General features: G+C 36.9%; 1 protein-coding gene across 2 annotated transcripts in view; it reads left to right on the top strand.

The window, feature by feature from the left end:
* The window catches only part of PTPRK (protein tyrosine phosphatase receptor type K), a 556,644-nt gene that overhangs the window by 198,920 nt on the left and 337,411 nt on the right, over window positions 1-20,313 (top strand). For both annotated transcript variants that reach the window (XM_045865517.2, XM_045865516.2), the window contains exon 3: window positions 4,144-4,415. In XM_045865517.2, coding sequence (XP_045721473.1) covers window positions 4,144-4,415 — 272 coding nt within the window. The remainder of the gene's footprint in view (window positions 1-4,143; window positions 4,416-20,313) is intronic.

The following is a 20,313-nucleotide window of genomic DNA, read 5'->3' as shown; positions in this document are numbered from 1 at the left end:
AAGTGGAAATTTCTTTCAGTTCAGTTAACAGGGCACCTTCAGTGGATCTTAAATAAGAATTGACTTAATAAAAATATGTTAGTGTTACTAAAGGATATATATAAATAAAAGAGTTTTAAGATGAAGTATGGAAACCTATTTATCATTCATTATTTTCTGTGCAGTTAATCCTATTTCCTGTGTTGTTGTTATTCCTAGAGGTACATCTTAAAGATAAAATTTTCATCTATGGGACATTATTTACTCATCTAGATATTAGACTATGGCATTTTTTAATATGGGACTTGTTTTCTTTAGTTATTCTTTTTAAATAAAAACTGCTATTTAGTCTACTCACTGCCCCCCTCTTATAATGAATTGAAATAAGAAGTTTCTGATATTTGTATTGTGTTTTTTCTTTTGAAAGCCAAGGTGCTGTTAATCTGTAGGATTCAAATAGGATTTATTTTTAAAAGGCAAATACCTATGTTTATTTCTTAAGTATTTATCATTTGACATTACTTTTGTAAGATAGTATTCACGTAGTCTCTCTTTTTTTTAAAGTACCAATCTAATGCATGTTCATTATGGAACATTCAGTGAATGTACATGAAAATAAGAAAAGAGAAGACAATTATAGCTCCCTTTTGATAATACAGTTAACTATTTCCTATATATTCTTTTATTCCTGTCATATGTGCATGTGCATGTGTACCTATATGAATACACACATTTACACAATTGTATTTAGTTTATATATGTGGTTTTTCAAAATGGGTATAATGTTTTATAATCTGCTTATTTTACTTAACATAGTGTGAATATCTTTCATCAAATGGTTTTAGTAATTTGTTTTTAATGACTGCAGAATTACTCATCAAACTGAGTTATCATAATTTTACAAATTGCCTATTATTGGACGTTTAAAATACTTTTGTTTTTCTCTATTTTATTTTTTATTTTATTTTATTGTTTTTAAAAGATTTTACTTTTAAGTAATCTTTACACCCAACAGTGGGACTCAAACCCCAAACCCTGAGATAAAGAGTCGAGTGCTCTACCAATTGAGCCAGCCAGGTACCCCTGTTTTTCTCTATTTTAAATAATGTAACGATGAGATGGACATCTTTTTTTAAGCTGTATCTTTGTACGTATACAAATTGTTTATCTAGTTTACATTCTTTGATTTGGAATCACCAGCTGAGGGTATCTGTCTCTTTTAAGGTTTTTGATTCTCATTGTCCGAATGCTCTCCAGAAAAATTATACATTTTTAAAAAAGTGATCGTAAGCCTAATAAGTTTTTCTTTTATGTCTTACATGATATATTTGAGACCTCTGTTGCTCCAGAGACTGTAAGGAATATTTGTATTGCCACATTAAAGAATTCACATTCATTAAAAGTTACTACGTAATACGTTTGACACAGATGTTTCATTATTAAGTCTTGAGTTAGGTAAATCACAACTAAATAGAATTGAACTCTTATTAGAAACCTGAGGGATTAGTTAGCTGGTGACAGAACTATAACAAGTAAGCTTAAATTAGGACATAAAGAATGAGGGAAATGCATATCGTAGAATTTCCTGACTCTGAGTGTTACAGTCATTTACTCTGGGAGACTGTAGAAGTAATTTTTAGAAGTTGATAAGAATAGCATAGTGTTCTCTATGTTTGGGATGATGAAAGTAAATCTTACGTCAAATAGGCAGCTACCTCCCTGGTGCCTACTTGGTAAATTGCCACTATATGAAATCAGCTGGTAGAAGTGCTTGGTTGGCTCTTGAGTGCTAGTGCTTGCTTCTTCCTTTCTGGAACCATGAACTAAATGCATATTATTTCATAACACTCAGAAAATATAGCAGTAATTAGACTGCATTGAAAGAAACATTCTATAGAAATGAAATATCAGCACTTTTTTTTTTTAAATTAACTTGTATTGAAATGCTGGAATGGCTTGAGCAAGCTTTTATTTTGTGACTTTTGTCTTTTCTAATGATCCAATTGGTAATTCCTACAAATTAATATACTTTGCTCATCCCATTTCCTTAATATGAAAATTATCATAGCTTAAAAGTGCAACTGGATGAAAATTGCTAAATGGTGTTAATGGTAAATATCACAGTATGTAATTAAGATGTTTGACAAAGCATATTTTATGCCAAAATTTATTTTATAATGGAAGAAAATAACTGTTTGAAAGCCCATAAGTCAATTAGCACTACTTTGAAATTGACAATCAGAAGCCGTAGTTGATGAAGACTTGTAAAAATAATTTAAATTCACTGCTGTCATACTATATCACTGAAAAAACAAACAAACAAACAAACAAACAAACAAAAACCCTGTTCTGGCAGTGGAGAAATAGGTCACAGGTTTGTAAAGAAGCTGAGGCCCAATAACAGTAAGTAACTTGTCTAAGATCTCAGGCCTGGTCTTGTTAAAGCAATCATTAGTCAGAGCTCTGCTTGGGTGAATCTGAAAGACATGTCGGCAAATCAGCCATGGACCTCAGAATGTGGGTATAACCAAGAATAGAAACATCCTGCTTGTATAAATTGGATTGGGATCCAGGATATCCTCTTTAAAAAAAAAAAAAGACATAATTTCTCCAAAAATATACATGACCAATTTATTCTATTAATGTGCATGCAATCTGTGAGAATCAAGAAGAAGTAAAAAAAGAGAATTTCAGGTTACAAGAGAGGATGACTCCTGGGGAAAAGGAAGTGAAAGTCCTGTCAGTAGCCATCACTACAATAAGCGTATTCTGTACTTTGCCTGATAACTGATAGTGTTATCATGTGAAATCTTTACATAAGTTCTGAGCTCTAGAACGGGAATTCATCAGATGTGAAATTTCAGTTTCTTAGGTAGTAAAAGTCCTCTTAGCTGCCATGATTTGAACTTGCTTTTGGGGTTAACTGAACTAGTTAGACTAGTAGTCATTGAGTATTTAGTGTGGTATGTAAAAGTTACTGTGTTTTAGGGAGGAAACAGGGTTGATTGGTCAGGAAGAGAGGTCCGAGTGTAATCCTTGTAACACTGGATTCTGTAATACTATACCTAATACGTTCTGGTTAAAATTACATCCTAGGGGAAAAAAAATTACTATAAAATTTATGTTCTACCTTAAGTGTGACAAATAGGCATATTGACATTTTTGTGATATGTATCTTTGTTAAAATCCACAGTGATGTGAGAAGATCTGGTGATTTTTTTCTGCAGCGGCCCTTGGACTAATAGCAGCAGCTGATGTTCAAGTCCCGTGTTTATACTTAGCACTAAGACTGTGCGTTTGGTGGAACTAGGAGGTGCTGTGAGGTTGGGACTTCTTATGTCCTATGACAGACAACCAAGAAATATTTATTAAATTGAAGGTAATGGAGTTAGACTAGTGTTTTCAAACCAGGTTCCTTGCAGCTCTGGAGGAGTGTATGGTGGGACTAGGCAGAATTGGGGCCAGCAGCCATGGTGGTTAGCTGATAGCTTAGTGGGCAGGGCACGGAGAAGTAGGCAAATCCACTATGTGTCAGATTCTCAGATCTGAAAAATCGACATTTTCAACTTCTCTCCTCATATGTACACTGCAGAGTATCCTTATTCCCTGAACTTAAGTTTAGAGTGGTTAGTACAGAGTGGTTAGCCAGCTTGTGTAAACGATGACCTTGGGGTCTGAAATCAGAAAGGATTGTACCTGCACTTAGTTAACCCACCTCTCTGCAAGAGTAGTATGATAGGGAAAGGAAAGATGCCCCCTCTGTGGAAGCCATGTTTGTTTTCATGTTTGATAATGAAAGACCTTTGTTTAGTAAGACTACAGGATTGGGATCTGGATTTGAACCAGGCTCTACCTACTCTATTTGACTTTGAGTAAGTTACTAATTGTACTTCAGTTTACTAATTTGTAAAGCAGGTTGTTTCACCAGAGCAAATGAATTGATATGTATTATGTACTTGGAACAGTATCTGTTACTTACTAAAAATTGAGTTCACCTACGTGTTTGATATTTTTCTATGGATCTGTTCTGGAAGACAGTCCCTTTAAGTTAAATTTAATGCTCAAAATGGATTCGTATTATTTTTAGCATATTTTTTCCTGTTATTAGATAGTCCCTTTTGCTTATGTGTCTATTTAGCTTTATTATATGTAATGTCATTTCAGGTTCCTATATGATAGTGGATTCTTCAGATCATGACCCTGGAGAAAAAGCCAGACTTCAGCTGCCGACAATGAAGGAGAACGACACTCACTGTATTGATTTCAGTTACCTTTTATACAGCCAGAAAGGGTTGAATCCAGGCACTTTGAACATATTGGTTAGGGTGAATAAAGGACCTCTTGCCAATCCAATTTGGAATGTGACTGGATTCACGGGTAGAGATTGGCTTCGGGCGGAGCTAGCAGTGAGCACCTTTTGGCCCAATGAATATCAGGTAATCATCTATGCTTTTCTGGTTTATGTTTTCATGTCATTGGATCTCACAGTGTATGTAATACTCAGAGGTAAATACTAGCGCATTGGAACAGAGATCATCTCTTTCGCCCCTCCTCTTGCCCTGTTCTTGAGGAAATGTTTAAATACATTGGCACACAGCCTTCAAAGTAATGAGACTATTTCCACATACTGAAAAACAGTTTTCGGTACAAAATTTGTTGGTTGTTTGACAAAGAGCTACTTATTGACAGATTTGTTTCCATGTCTGTATTCAGGAAGAAAAAGTCCTTTTTTCTGAGTGCATTATTCAGACTGGATTGGTTTGCTGACTTCTGACAATAACATTTGGAAACTAAACATGAAATAGTGTTTCATGAATTATATCATCTAAGGGGGAGGCATTTTTAATAAATTATTCACATTTTTGTCGGTTACATGCAGTTTCAAAACAAGCAAACAAAAAAGGAAAAGTCCACATGTCTTTTTTTTTTTTTCCCCCAAGAATTACTTGATTTAATTATGATTAAACCGGACAATGAATAATATATCTACTTTATGTTTCGCGAGGCTGATTTTATATGGTTTAACAAAAAACGATCATTTACCAGTTTGGAGAGTTGTTCAAAATCCTCCCTATAAGGTTCAGTAGAACTATTCTCTGCTTTCTGAAATATTGCCTTCTGCCACTTTGCTTTTTCTAAAGCGAAGTTTTGGTAAACAGTTATGCTATCCGAAAGAAATCTAAAGAGGATTTCCGCTTTTCTGAAAAAAGGTGAAAAGCTAAAATAGTGTGCAGACTTTGTTTTGCAGCGAGCCATTATGGAAGCAGCCAGCACACAGCCCAGTAGCAACAGGGGCCCCGCCAAGCTCCTTCCCCAGGAACTGCATTCAACATCTTAGCATCAAGCTACCATAGCTTTGAACTGTTGGAGCATCTGTGCTTTATCTGGATTTATTTTGTGCATCTGTTAGCAAGATGTGTCCTAAGGTATCAGAAAAGGCGAAGACGTTATTTTTGGATCTGGGAACGCTTAAAAAATTTTCCATATAAGTTAATATAATTGCTTCTTTATCCTGTTTAGGTTCATGAAAAGTTTCATAAGGACCCTATACTTTCAATAGCAGGGGAAACCTGTCCCTGGACATAGAAAATTACCTCTTTTGAAAGTTCACTTTTGCGTTAGGTCTTGAGATTTAAACTTTTAAAAGACTTGTCTATTTATAGTTTGTTACAGAACCTAATGAGAATGCATTATGTAAAAGTATATTTTATTTTGGTCAGTGGGTAATTTATAAGCTAAGAACAATTCATTTCTGCTTTTTAAAAATGAACAATTTCTTACTTGTCTTTATTCCTGGGAGAGGGAACACAATGCATTGTTTTAATTGCTTTGTCATGAGTTGATTTTTCTATTTTATTGAAAAACCTCTTACTTCATAGGTATCGTTCCTCAGGTAAGGTTCTTTGTTCAGGGTTATGTGTCTATTGAGATCTTAATGGATTTTCTTCAGGTACTAGTTGATTCTGTTATTCTTGAGCTGAAGGATGTTGTTCTTCAGTGTAGGAAAGCTATCTGCTTTTCCGGGGCCCACAGCTCTCTGAGGGCTGCATGTGGTAGGTGGGTGGCTGGAAGTGTATGAAACTAATGCTAAGGCAACGAAAGCAAGATCAGTGGGCTCATCTCTGACAACAGTGGGTTGTCATTTGCTGGTTCACCCTCACATTGCATTGTCCTTTCACTGACTTCATTAGAACCTGTTATTGGAGCTTAACACTGAAAACAAAAACTCTGATTTAACAACAGAGAACTGTCAGAGGATTCAGCCTCCTTAAAATAAATTTAAACCCAAATAACAAATTAGCAGAATTGTTAAAAATTTGGTTTCTGGAGTCAGATTGCCTGTATTCAACACTGTTTGCTATTTGCTATCTGTATAGATTGTTCTTTAAGGAATTAAATTGTTAGTTATATCTTTAAAGAAAAACGTTGAAGTGGATTTTGATAAATCCAACAAATAATATATCTGGGTATCATGCTAATATGCCTTCACAACTAAGAAATAGCATACATATAATTAATTACCTTTTCTTATTTTTCGCAAGATCTGTCTTTGAGTTATTGATATTTTAATAACATTTTCTTATGGCACACGTTTCTGCAATATTAATTTTAATGTGAGTTACACTATCATGGACTGGATTCTTCTTTGTTCAGTCTCATTTTGCATGACAAAGCTCCCTTAGGGTTATGTGTACCTTTAGTGTTTTAAGCAACCAGCGCTAACAGTACTGTGCAAGTTTCAACCTGGCCAGTGAGATCTTTTTGGAGATGTCAGAGAAAAAGGTTACTACATAACTTGGAACCTGTGGGTAAACGTTTCTTCCTTGCAGATTGAAATTTGAGCAATAGATCATTACTTAAGTGATTAATTACTTTACTTCCACATCATTTTTCCTTAACCCACAAAACTTAACAATCAATGAGAACAAAAAACAGAGTAGGATTATTTTTATTCATGTGCTTAGTGCTCAGTAGATTACTTGATTGATGATTACATTGATTCTGTCATTTAGATACCTAGTTGTACCTTTATATCAGTTATTAGAAACACCAGCATAACATAAACTATATGTAGCATTTTTGCTATTAGGAAATAGCATGAAAAACTTTCGACTATTGCTTAATGCAGAATCTTTATGGATTTTTAAAAATTAAAATGTAGCCATTACATTGTGCTATGTTAGAAGCCTACATACTTTTTAATTCTTAAAGAAACACTGCCTTTTTTTTTTTTCTAGACTCAGATTAAGTAAGCTATGATACGCATAGAAACTATTCTTCCTGGTTCCACAGTTTATTCAACTTCAACATTCTCCAGAGATTTTACACTCTCCAAAACTTCTTTTGAATTTTTTTTAACCTTCTCATTTTTTGAATTCCCTTTTCTTTTGTTGTATTTCTGGTAGAAAATCCTGTCTTTTATTTGCCTGAGCCATTAGTTACCCAATCATCCCTCCAATACACTCCTTATCATCGACTTCAACAACAACAACAATCAAAAAGAAAATTACCCCAGGGTGCTACTACTTTTAATTAGTATAGGATAATTTTTATATAAAAATCATACTCCTGGAAGTGGATTAAAAAACAACCAAACCTCTCTATAAGCTAGCTCTTCTTTTTTTTTCCTTTTTTTTGTTGAACTAAAAATCTGAAACAGATGTAGTGTATCTTTGGTGTGATTTACCCTTCCTAGAAATTTCAACTAGCTAGACACCTAACAGAAGATGCCTGACCAGGAAATTAATTATGTTGTGGACTGTTTAATAATGAACAGATACCAGTTTTTAACCCCAAGAAACTTGAAGTCTTATTTCAGAAAGGAAAAAAATATATATACATGAAGTTATGAAATAAAGGCAAAATTATGAGTTTTGGTTACCTGCCAGACCAGTATAAGGCTCATGGACTTTGGAGGCAGTTCTTCTGGGTGAATCTTGACTCTGCTATTTAGCAGTTGTGCAGCCTGGAACATATTCCTTAATTTCTTTGAGTACAGTTTCCTTATCTGATAAATCAACAATACATATCTATCTGTCTATCTATCTATCTATCTATCTATCTATCTATCTATCTATCTATAGTGATTAGAAAGGTATCTGACACATTGTATGTGTTTAGCTTAACATGATGAGTAGATAAAAAATTTGCGAAATCTATTGGGTTTAAAATATGCTCAGCATTTTCTTCTGTTTTGAAAGCATGCTGTTCTCCTTTTTGTTTGTTTTTTCTCAAGACTTAGTTTTTGTAGAGCAGTTTTAGGTTCACAGCAAAATGGAGAGGAAGGTACAGAGATTTCGCATAAACGCCCTGTCCCCACACATGCACAGCCTGCCCCATTATCACCATTCCCCACCGGCGGGACATTTATTACAATGAATGAGCATACACTGACACACAGTAATCACTCAAAGTTCATAGTAATTTTATTTTAGGGTTTATTCTTGGTGCTGTACAGTCTGAGTTTAAACAAGTGTATTATGGCATGTATGCATCATTGTAGTATCATAGAGGATTTTCACTGCCCTCAAAATTTCTGTGCTCTGCCTATTCATCCGTCCTCCTCCATGTTATTCTTTTCAGGTTTCATGTTTATTTATTTATATTTTTAAATTTTTGTTAATTTATTTGAGAGAGAGAGAGAGAGAAAGAACATGAGCGGGGGTGGGGTGCAGAGGGAGAGGGATGAGCAGACAGCCCGCTGAGCAGGGAGCCCATCACAGGCCTCGATCCCAGGACCCTAGGTTTTATGTGTGTGTGTGTGTGTGTGTGTTTTTAAGATTTTATTTATTTATTTGAGAGAGAGAGCACAGGAGCAGGGGGAGGGGCAAAGGGAGAAGGAGAAGCAGACTCCCCGCTGAGCAGGGAGCCAGATGTGGGCCTTGATCCTTGAGCCAAAGGCAGCCGCTTAACTGGTTGAGCACCCCCAGGTGCCCCTAGGTTTTGTGTTTATTAAAATGTCTACTGGGGCGCTTGGGTGGCTCAACCAGTTAAGAGTCTGACTTGGGCTTAGGTCATGATCTCAAGGTCGTGGAGTCGAGCCCCACCTTGGTTGGGCTCCCTGCTCAGCAGGGTGTCTGCTCATCCCTCTCCCTCTGCAACACCCCTCCCCCCACTCCGCTCGTGCTCTCTCTCTCACATAAATAAAAATAAAATGTCCACTTATTTGACAGCTTATTAACATGAAGTTTCACCATGCTAACCCCTGGGGATATACAGGCAAGTCCCTTTTCTCCGGAAACTTACATTCTAGCTAGGCACTGGAGGAGATAAAAATGTAAATCAGATGTGGGGTCCGCCCTTAGGGGGCCTAGTCCAGATGGGAAATGTGAGATACACAGAGGTAAGACTTGAGACAATATAACATTTGTTAAATGACTTTAGAGAGAGAAATGTAAAATATAGTGGGGAAAATGAAAACAAAAGATAGATTTGCTTCCAAAGTAATTTAAGGCATAAATGGGACTATAATTCTTATCTCTTGGTTCCTGTATTTCTAGATGAGTATGCTTTTCACTGTACCACATTGTTTTTCTTAAACCACAGTTATTTGGAACCACCACTTTCTATTGTGAAAGAGAACAAGCAAATGTAAATTTTATGACATAAGCGTTGCAATGATATACTAATGTATAAGGAACTGTTTCTCACCTGTGTCTTCAGAGCAATAAATGTCTTTTCGGCTCAGTATACTAATTATAGGAAGTATCATATCATATTTTTTTTATTTGTCATGGTTACAAGTTGCTAATTCTACCTCTTTTTATAGACCTCAAGTGAGTACTGTAAAATTTCAAATTGATCACCAAATAGAAGTAAAAAGAAAAAAAAAAACACCCAAAACATTATGAGGCATTATCTCAGTGTTAAATTTCAACTGAAGATCAACACACCTCTAAAAGTGTAATTTTCTCCACTCTGGAAATCTGACCTGTCTTGTATGCATAAAACTCAGTTCTGCTTTGGGATTAAATCCATTAGTTTCTTACTGAACAGTGAAGTTCTTACCAAATGAGGCAAGCAGACATAACTTCCAAAACTATTAGTGGAAACCTAATCTGCTGTTTTCCATTAACTGGGTGCACATCATTAATCACAAAAATGATGCATGATGAAAACTACAGGGGTTTGGCCAGAAACTGGAAAGTGATAATATAGCACAATGTGTCTTTTTTTTTTTTTTTTTTTTGCTCCCTAATTCACTGAGAAACAAACACTGAACTTTTGCAACCCATTTTCTTCTTAACATTTTCTATCGGCTTGAAAAAAAAATGTAAGAACTGGACAGGCATGGGATTTTCTGGGTTTTGTCTCCTTTTTAAAGCTTTATGTTAACACGTATTGCACTAATGTTTTGGCAATGGAATGATTGTTACACTCCAGAGATACTGTTGGCTTTGAATCTAAGAAGATTAGGACTTAAACCAAGTGACTGTTTACTTAAATAAAAAAATCTCTCAAAGATTGATCTTTGGGGATGGGGCTGAAGTAGGAACATGCTCATGAACCAGCCATGCAAAGAGTGAGGAAAAGAGCTCTTGGAACATTGCCAATTTATACTGGTCCTCATTCAGCAATGAGTGTCCCACTGAAGGAAGGAAGGGTGGCAAGGTTTTTCTTTCCTGGATGTATTAGTTTGCTTGGCTGCCATAACATTCTGTGACTGTGGCTTAAGCCACAGAAATGTACTTCTCTCATGCTGGGAAGTCTAAAGACCAAGGGGCCAGCCTCTTGGCTCCTGGTGAGAGCGCTCCTCCTGGCTTATAAATGGCTACCTTCTCACTGTGTCCTCACATGTTGCAAAGAGACAGCTTTTCTTCTTCCTATAAGGGCACCAGGCCTCTCAGATCAGGGTCCCTTATCACTTCATTTAACTTTAATTAACCCCCAAAGGCCCTATCTCCAAATACAGTCACGTTGAGGATTTGGGCTTCAGCGTGAATTTTGGGGGGAAAGAATTCAGTCCATACAAGTAGATGTATGTTACACTTACAACTTTTTTATTTATAAGCATTATAAATGACCCAGCTCGGTGTCTCTCTGAAGAATCTGCACCCTGACTTAGGCCCTGATGCAGATAAGGAACAGTGGAAAGAGGTTCACAAACAGGTGGTTGACAGTGCCTGTGAGGCGATCAGACTGAAAGGCTCCACTTCCTGGGCCATTGGACTGTCTGTGGCAGATCTGGCCGAAAGTATAATGAAGAATCTTAGGCGGGTGCATCCAATTTCCACCATGATTAAGGGTCTCTATGGAATTGAAGATGATGTCTTCCTTAGTATCCCTTGCATCTTGGGACAGAATGGAATTTCAGATGTTGGGAAGGTGACTCTGACTCCTGAGGAGGAGGCCCGTTTGAAGAAGAGTGCACAGATACACTTTGGGGGATCCAAAAGGAGCTGCAGTTTTAAAGTTTTCTAATGTACCACTTCACTGTCTAGACTACAGCAGGATTTTAGTTGGAGGTTGTGTATATTGTCCTTATTATCTGATCTGTTACTCAAGTAATATGAAAATGGCCTAAGAAAAAACATCCGTTCCCTAAAGTTCCAAATAGGAATGGTTCACCAAACCCTGCAGCTGTATCCTGATGCTGGATGATACCTGTCTTTGTAGCCCTAAATTGGTTAACGTAAGTTAGCCCCACCGTCTCAGAGGCACCACTGCCAGAGCTGCGGATGCTCTTCACACCAGATATGTGTTTACTGTGTGTTCTGTCACTTCGGGTTCCTTCCCCCAACACCCGACATGCCTGGTCCATCTTTTCCAGTCAGTCCTGTCCTGGGATCCAATGTATAAATTCAATATTGCATGTATTGTGCGTAACTGTTCTAAAGGATCTTATTTTGCATACCATGTATGTCAGAATATGGTGTACATGGCCATATAATGTAAAAAGACAATGCAACCAACTAAGTGTCATACCAACTAAAATACCAAATAAATTTTGAACAGTGAAAAACATAAAATAAAATAAATAAAATAAAATAAACGACCCAGCTCATCATCTGGTATAACAATGTTGCATTCTCCTCTCTTTCTTGCACGCTGGCAGCTCCCACCTTACTGTCCTGTCTTCCTTTGCAGGTAGGAGTGGCCATATGACACAGCTCTGGCCAGCGAGCTATGAGGGAAAATCTGCTGGGGGACTTCTGGGAAAGATGTTTGTCCTGATAAAAAAGAGAGAGACCTATTGTTGCCTGAGAGCACGATACTTGGCACTGCTGCTGTTGTCTTGTAACTATGGGGAAGGTGATAAACTGAGGGTAACAGAACAGAGTAAGGAAGCGGTCAGGGTCCTACCTCAGGCAAAATAATGACAATAATATATATATATATTTTTTAAGATTTTATTTATTTTTTAGAGAGCGAGAGAGAAACAGCATGAGAGGGGCAAGGGTCAGAGGGAGAAGGAGGCTCCCCGCCGAGCAGGGAGCCCGATGTGGGACTCGATCCCAGGACCCCGGGATCATGACCTGAGCCGAAGGCAGACGCTTAACCATCTGAGCCACCCAGGCGCCCAATGACAATAATATTTAAGATAAAAACTTTTTAAAAAAACTTTTAGATGAGTATTCTCCTATGCAGACAAGAGCATCCTAGTATAACCGTGTCACATCTTTCTTGAGCTTTCAGGCAGTCCCACCTATAACCCATACTATTTGTGGATAGCACATGTGAACCATATGGCAGAAATAAAAGTACACATGTCTATCTGTGAATGAAACAGTTTTTCAGTCCCGTCTACAGAGAAGTTACATACTTGAAAATGTAAATAGGGCTGTAAGGCAATCAATCAATGACTGGAGGGAGTAGAAAGAAAGGAAGGAAGGAAAGATCATTTGTTGGGTGTCTACCATGTTTAAGACACTGGGCTGGATAATTCCATGTCTGTCATCTTCAGTTTGATTTAATATTTGATCAAGTGCTAAATGAATGTTCCTTATCTTCATGCGTGGACTAAAATTGCTGGTTATTTAACGATCAAAATTATCCCCCCCCCCTTTTTTTCCTCTTTACCAATTTAATCTTGCTATTAAAAGTTTGGACTTTAGCCCTATCAGTGACTTCAGAACTAGATAGGCTTATTCTTCTTAAGGCAACAGTAATTGCCTAACACCGGCATTTTGGCTCATTTTTACATTATCTAAATACCTTCTGTTTGATAGGCTATTAACAAATCAGCCTTTTGCTGCTGATGTTTAATCTTAATGATTTCCTATTTGTTTCATTTAAAGTACTCCAAATGGGTTTGGAAAAACTCCCATGTTATTATAGTCATTGTTTTCATAAAACTTATAACCAACCCTGTGAGGATGACTTCTCCTTGCGTCCTGACGGTGATTTGCTTTTATTATAAAACATCTGCTTTACTTTTCCTTTAGATTCTGTAATTGATTCATTGATGAAACTTACAGTTTGTAAATAAATGTAAGCAAGGGAAGAAGCGAGTCCTGCTTGTTAACACAATAATTACTGCAAATAGATGACAGAAGTCTCTTGTTAATCTACTAAATCATACCTGTTTTTATTTAGAGTAAGCAGGAGCTTTCAAGTACCCCTTCACTAATTCTTGTGAGAACAATTTCCATGAAATTAATTCACTTCTCTTTTAAGAGTGGATGGAAAAATAATGAGCAGTAAGGAGAGTTAGGCAGTGTTTGTTCAATGTGTGACTTTTTTTCTTTAGGAGTTTGTTTTATCCAAGGGAACTGGGGAAGACAGATGCTCCAAAGAGTAATGGAAGGGAGGCCAGTTTTTTGCTGGCTCACTCCCTTGCATTCACCACAGCTTGTTGAGTCTGCATTAACACGCATCTGCTTCCTTGTTTTCCACACCTCTTTATTAATTATTTAGCATACATTTAATGGGCTCATCTTCGTGTACCAAGATTAAAAAAATATATATCCTACCGGGGCAGGATTCCTACCCAACACAAAAAAAATGCGAGTTTTTCCTTCTAATCAGCTTAATGATGTTTCTGACAATGCTGTACCATTTATTAATGCAGTACCGTCTCATAGAAGAAAAAGCAGAGACAACAATTTAAAATCAATTCTTTCTGCAGTTATTTTGTCTGCTGACTTTGATAGTTAATTGGAAGTGGTCTTTTTTTTGAGGGCTTTCAAGTTTCTGTACAACTTGAATTTTTGTGTGACCTCTTTGTCCATTTCCATTTCAAAGACTGGGTAGTTTTTTTTTTTTCTTCTTCTTCTTGTTTTAGACTACATGCGGTATGTGAACAAAATTATTGGCTCTTCACAGGAAAAACAAAACTTAAGTGACATTGTGTTTTTATTTAAAATTTAACTTGTACGCTGTGGGGATTTCAGTTTTTATTCTTAGAGCATAATGGAAAAATAAAAGGATATAATTATCTATTTTAGTATGAGTTTTTCAGTGGAGAGAATGTAGTAGGAAGGAAATATAAGGGAAATGTCAGGCAGAGTTAGAGTTTGTATCTATTACTATTCTTTTAGATGATATTATATAGAATCTATTCTGTTGTTAGTAACACAAGTTGGAATATAAAGGGAAACAAACTTCAGATGTTGTAAATTAAAACATCCACTTATGTAATCTAGTGGAAAGTTTATGATTAATTTTAGTTGTTTTCATTTTCAAAAGGTGTTTTTAAAACTGGCATTATAAAACTAGCTGCTACATGTTATTTCTGCATTTAGTTATATAAATAACCATTGCACACACCACTGGAATTCCCTGATGAGATTTAAATTCTTAATATTCTTTGAATGATCTTTTAAAAAATCATTCTTCTCAGCAGTAAATTCTTCTGGAAGCAGTAAATCAATTCTCATTTTATGTTTAAAAATAAGGTCTGTAGTCATAAATTTATACCAAGTAATAATTCAATAAAGTAATAAAGAATGGAAAATATCTAGCACCTAGAGATCAAAGCTTAGTTCAAACCTAAACATCTTTAGATCGTGGTATTTTGCAACAACAGCACAAATATAATACTTGGAAACAGATACAGTGATTCTCTGGGTTAATATTTATTAAAAAAACACTTTTGGTTTGGTTGTGAACTTACACAATGTAAGTTATGTAAGACTTACAAAGGGATTAGTCCGCTTAGCCCCATAAATACCAGGGTGAATTTCTCTGTTGTTATTGTTGTTATTTATTTATTTTTTGGTTGCTGTTTATCTTCTTTTTCTGTTGTGTTTTCCCCTCTTTCTGTTTTTCTCCCCTCTCTTGGTGGAGGGGAAATTATAAGCAGAACAATAAACACATAACCAAGTAATTTTATTTATTTAATATATATATATTTATTACATTAGGTATTCTGACATGCTACATGAGAATTAAGTCTTATTTTTTTTATGTTAGTATAATATAGAGTGGAGACCCTTTTTATATACTGGGTAAAAGTTAAACCTAGACATCATTTGGCCTGTGTTCAATTCCATATCCAATGGTCAACACCTCTTTGCTCAAGGAGTGACTATTTTGTGGGACCTTTTGAGTTTCAGTGTGGGATAACTAGTCTACATGTGTTTGATGAAGTTCAAAGGAGGTAATGAAAGCTGCAAAGTAGTCTATTTAAAGCTCATATTTACAAATGAAAAACTTGAACTAAAGCTAGTAAAGCAAAAAAGAAACAGACTTGAAAGGATTTGGGATTCTGTCACAGCATAAGGGAAGTGGAATATCCAAGCTTGAAGAAGACATGGAACCCAGAGTAGCCATCAGGACAATAGAAACTTTGACTTTCTCTGTGAAGGTCAACTGTAAACAACTCCTTTCTTTATCAGTTTGACAAATATTTATCAAGCAACCTAATCTACCCCAGGCACTATTCTGGCTGCTGGGGATGTACCATGCTGAGGTCTGAAAGTTCTGTTATCCCAGAATTCCAGTCTTGGGATGGGGGTGGGAGGGGTGATAAATAAATAAACGAGAAAAAGATTAGAATGCAAGAAGTGCTATGCAGATAATTAAGATAGAGTGATAGGACAGTTAGGTCTTGGAAACCACCTTGGACCAGGTGGTTTAGGAAGAGCTAGTTGTTTGAGAAGATGACCTTCACCTGGAGATCTGAATGGCAAAAAGGATCTAGGTACATTAAGACCAGAAAAAATGCTTTAGAGGCAGAGAAAACAGCTAAATGAAGGCTCTTAAATCTGGAAGGAAATTGGCATGGTGGAGGGATGGCGACAGGCCTAGGGGTCAAAAGGGTCCTTTTTAAAGATGAGAAGCTTTGGAATCCAAGGGAAAGAGTCTTAACACTTTATGAAGATTGTCATCAAGGGATTCTATTTACTCACTTGGGTCTCATCTTATCCATGTTCCAAATGTATATTCTTCTTTAGTCTTTTCAGTGCTTACTCTCCAGTCACAGCTCTGGTTGTTTTCCATCTTGATAATGGGAACATTTTCCTGACTCTTTTATAAATCAGTTACTTTTCTTGGGATGCTGATTTGCTGATATTGCATTCCTCAGATTTTGCCAGTGTTTCCTTGAAAGTCAAAATGATTAGCCATCAGTTGAGGTCCTTCATAATTTAGCTTCAGTCAACTGCTTCAATCTCTGTACCATTATTATTTTTTTCTTGGCACCATCTGCTTTAGTAAATTGCAAATTGCTCTAGCTGTGCTTTAGACAATTTGGGTGTGTGTGTGTGTGTGTTTGTGAATTTGCACACAGTATATCCACCTTCTGAAGTGCCTTTGTTTCTTCATTTTCCTTGCTACCAAGAAGCCTTTGCTAGGCACTTCAGTTCTCTTCATATCTGTATTCTGTATTGCTTACATTGCTAATTAGACATTTAGCTTGTAATATTTCAGATAGTTTCGTGTCTTGTACCTCCAAGTGGACTGTAGATCCTCTTTAAAAGAGGGTAAGCCAAGAGGCCAGTGTAATTTTTACATGGTGCTTTGTATTTTATAAAGCAGTTTGACAAATTAAAAAAAAAAATCAGCCTTGGGCGCCTGGGTGGCTCAGATGGTTAAGCGTTTGCCTTCGGCTCAGGTCATGGTCCCAGGGTCCTGGGATCGAGTCCCGCATCGGGCTCCCTGCTCCTTGGGAGCCTGCTTCTCCCTCTGCCTCTCTCTCTCTCTGTCTCTCATGAATAAATAAATAAAATCTTTAAAAAAAAAATCAGCCTTACAATACTATGAGGTCACTGGGAAGAGTATAATGATTTTATTTTAGTGATAAGGACTGAGAGATGATATAAGTGACTTGTTTAAGGTCATGTTACTAGCTAGAATTGAATTAAGTCCCCTAAAAATAAATTCTAGTATTTCTCTAGTGTGCCAGGCTGTTTGTTTATTGATAATGACTTTCCAGTCTTGGCATCAAAAGAAAATTGGACTTGCTGATGAAATATTAAGTGATGGGATAAGAGTAGGGTTATAATTTTTTCATTTTCATGCAATTTTTCGGGAGACATTTTCTTTTTGTTTTTTTCTTTTCCTTTTTTTTTTTTTTTTTAGAGAGAGCGTGCGCAAGAGTGGGGGAGGGGCTGAGGGAGAGGGAGAGAGAGACTCTCCATGCTGGGCTGGATCTCAGGACCTGAGCTGAAATCAAGAGTCAGATGCTCAACCGACTGAGCCACCCAGGCACCCTAGGAGACATTTTCTTAATATTATTTGCTAATATTTCTTTAAAAAATAAGTATTTTTATGGTTTGTCTGTTCAAGGATTGATTGGTTGAAGTAAGCTTAATGCTTAAGGGGGCATCTCAGAACTTTGGTGGACTGGATTTTAATTCATTTTCACAACCAACCAAGCATTTATTGAATTGTTATTACATGCTAAATTTGGGGAGAAAACAAGTATGAAAATAATTTCGTATTTTTGTTTAGGGAATATAAAGTTCACCAAGGAGATTGGCCATATGTTTATAAGTTTTTGTGGTAAGTGATGATTAAATAGGATGTTTTACATAATTATTTCAAAATTTATTTATGTTTAGAAATGCTGTGATAAAATAATAGGAAAAAACAAGTCTTTTGAGGGAGATGAAACATCCATATCAGCTGTCTTGTATTGTTATTTAATTAACTATCCGATGGAGTGAAGAAAACAATACTATTAATGGAACTCCAAGAAGGAAGCAACACATGGGTTCTTTGGTCCGACAAAAATGGAGCTGTATCTGGGTATATAAAGTCAGGGGAAAAGGAGGTTTAGGTTTCCCAGTTACAAGGCATGGATAGCACCCTCAGCTGTTCTGAAATGAGAATGATCACACTGTGTGAGGGGGCAGCCACACTGGTCTGGCTGAAGTCAGGGTTTTGAAATTGGGAGGAATATTAGATTATGTAATCAACGTATTGAGTAGGTTGGATCCTAATATAGAGAAGTCTCCAAATCTATGTCAAGGGATTTGTTTTATTTTGATTCCTAACTGCTTGTGGCTCACTCAGAAGAGTCTCTAGCAAGAGCAGTGTGATCACAGTAATGATTTTTTAAAAGTCATTCTTTTAAGACTGAGCTCAGCAGATCCAAGGTGGGCCTTGACTTAGCATTTGCTGACCATCCCCACACTCTGTTATCCACACCTCATCTGTTCAAACTAGTCTCTTGAAGTTGTGACATTTGGCAATTTGGAGGATGACCTGTGGGGAGCAAGGTATACTTTTGTTTACTTAGTTCCCTTTCTGCTAGGTAGAGATTTATTTGTTATGAAAGGTAATCAGGTTTTGGCAGACAGACTCGCATTTAGGGAAAAAAAAAAAGTCTATTCAAGGATTCTGCCTTTGTCAACAGAATTGCTAAATTTTGTTCATTTAAGCTTATTCTTTCTGCTGGGATCGCTGGGGAACTTTCCCTTATTATAAAGGTTGAAGAATGTCCAGATGATGCTCTTCTCTTCCATCTGCCCGTTAAACCCTTAATCTCCTACACCTGTGTGGCTTCTAATCCTTTATTTGCTTTCTGTACCTCGTGGTTCCAAGTTCTGAGTCACGTGTGCCAAGTAAGTTTCCTTGTGCCACAAAAGGGCATTCTATGCCCCAAGATCTCCTGGATAATAAAGTGAGTTGCTGTTCACAAATGAACTTGCCAGTTTTAATGCAACCCACTTAGTGAATGGCATCCACTCACTATACAGCCAGAAGTGCCCTATTGATTGGCAGCAGGAAGCTCCTTGTTCACGTTGAGAGTTCCTTTTGCTGGTTCCTAGCCTCTGAGAATTGTCCCAGGGCTGCCTTTGTGATGCCGCAAAAGGCCCTTTCTCCTTTTTTCTCATTGCCATTTACTTCTCAGTTTGGAGCCAGTTGAGTTATTTAGTCATAGGCCTGACTTGTAAGGTGAAGAAGTTCGAAATGAGTTTGTTTTTGGATCTTAGTCAGGGTTCTTTTTGGAAAAGGGTCAAGCAAAGAATATAGCAGGCAAAATTATCCACTCTTTCTTAGTTATCACTATACTAACTAAAATTCAATGGGATACCTTGTCGAGAGGTTATGCCCTGCATTGAATTTCAGCCTCGAACCCCGCTTAGTTCAGAGAGCGCTCGGGTTGTAGAAACATGCCTCTCACCTTAGCCATGTAAACCTCCCTAGCAAACCATCTCCACACTCAGTGGGATCATGTGTATCTATCAGCCACCTTACAGAGTAATTGGGAATCAGAAAGAAAGGCACAATCTGCTTCCTTTGTTCTCCAAGTAAAAGCCTGGAAAGGTTATCTATAACTAACCAGTAAAGCATGGTGCCTGTCAGATCAAGACGATATAGCTCACTAAGCTTGAAGAAAAAAAAAGAGAGAGAAAGAAAAAAGCTGTTCATTTTCTAGTACCTTTGCATCTCTGATTAGCCATCATATAAATGGATTACTTTGGTTTGTAGAAGCAGAGACTGGAACTTTTTCTTTTACATTTTTCATCTTATAACCATTACAAAAAAGGCAGTGGATTTTAAAGGAGATTACTTAAATTTGTGATCTGATTGCCTGGAGAGAGTGAGCTGGTATTAGTCTGAGTATGGGAAATTGTCCATTAAAATCGTGTTTATTAAATTTGAGAAGAAAAAAAAATTATGAATATTTTAATTTGGAGGGAATCATTTGGAAAATATGCATTAGTGGGCGCCTGGGTGGCTCATTTGGTTAAGCGACTGCCTTCGGCTCAGGTCATGATCCTGGAGTCCCTGGATCGAGTCCCACATCGGGCTCCCTGCTTCTGCCTCTGACCCTCCCCCCTCTCATGTGCTCTCTCATTCTCTCTCTCTCAAATAAATAAATAAAATCTTAAAAAAAAAAAAAAGAAAATATGCATTAGAAAGACATTTGTGGGGGCGCCTGGGTGGCTCAGTCGTTAAGCGTCTGCCTTCGGCTCGGGTCATGATCCCAGGGTCCTGGGA

The sequence above is a fragment of the Mirounga angustirostris genome, unplaced genomic scaffold, assembly GCF_029215605.1.
Source record: "Mirounga angustirostris isolate CCGP_5_RB_7025 unplaced genomic scaffold, mMirAng1.0.hap1 SCAF_8, whole genome shotgun sequence".
In the NCBI taxonomy this organism is placed as follows: Eukaryota; Metazoa; Chordata; class Mammalia; order Carnivora; family Phocidae; genus Mirounga; species Mirounga angustirostris.
The sequence above is the reverse complement of the archived record's forward strand: the minus strand, read 5'-3'. Positions and strand labels throughout refer to the sequence as shown.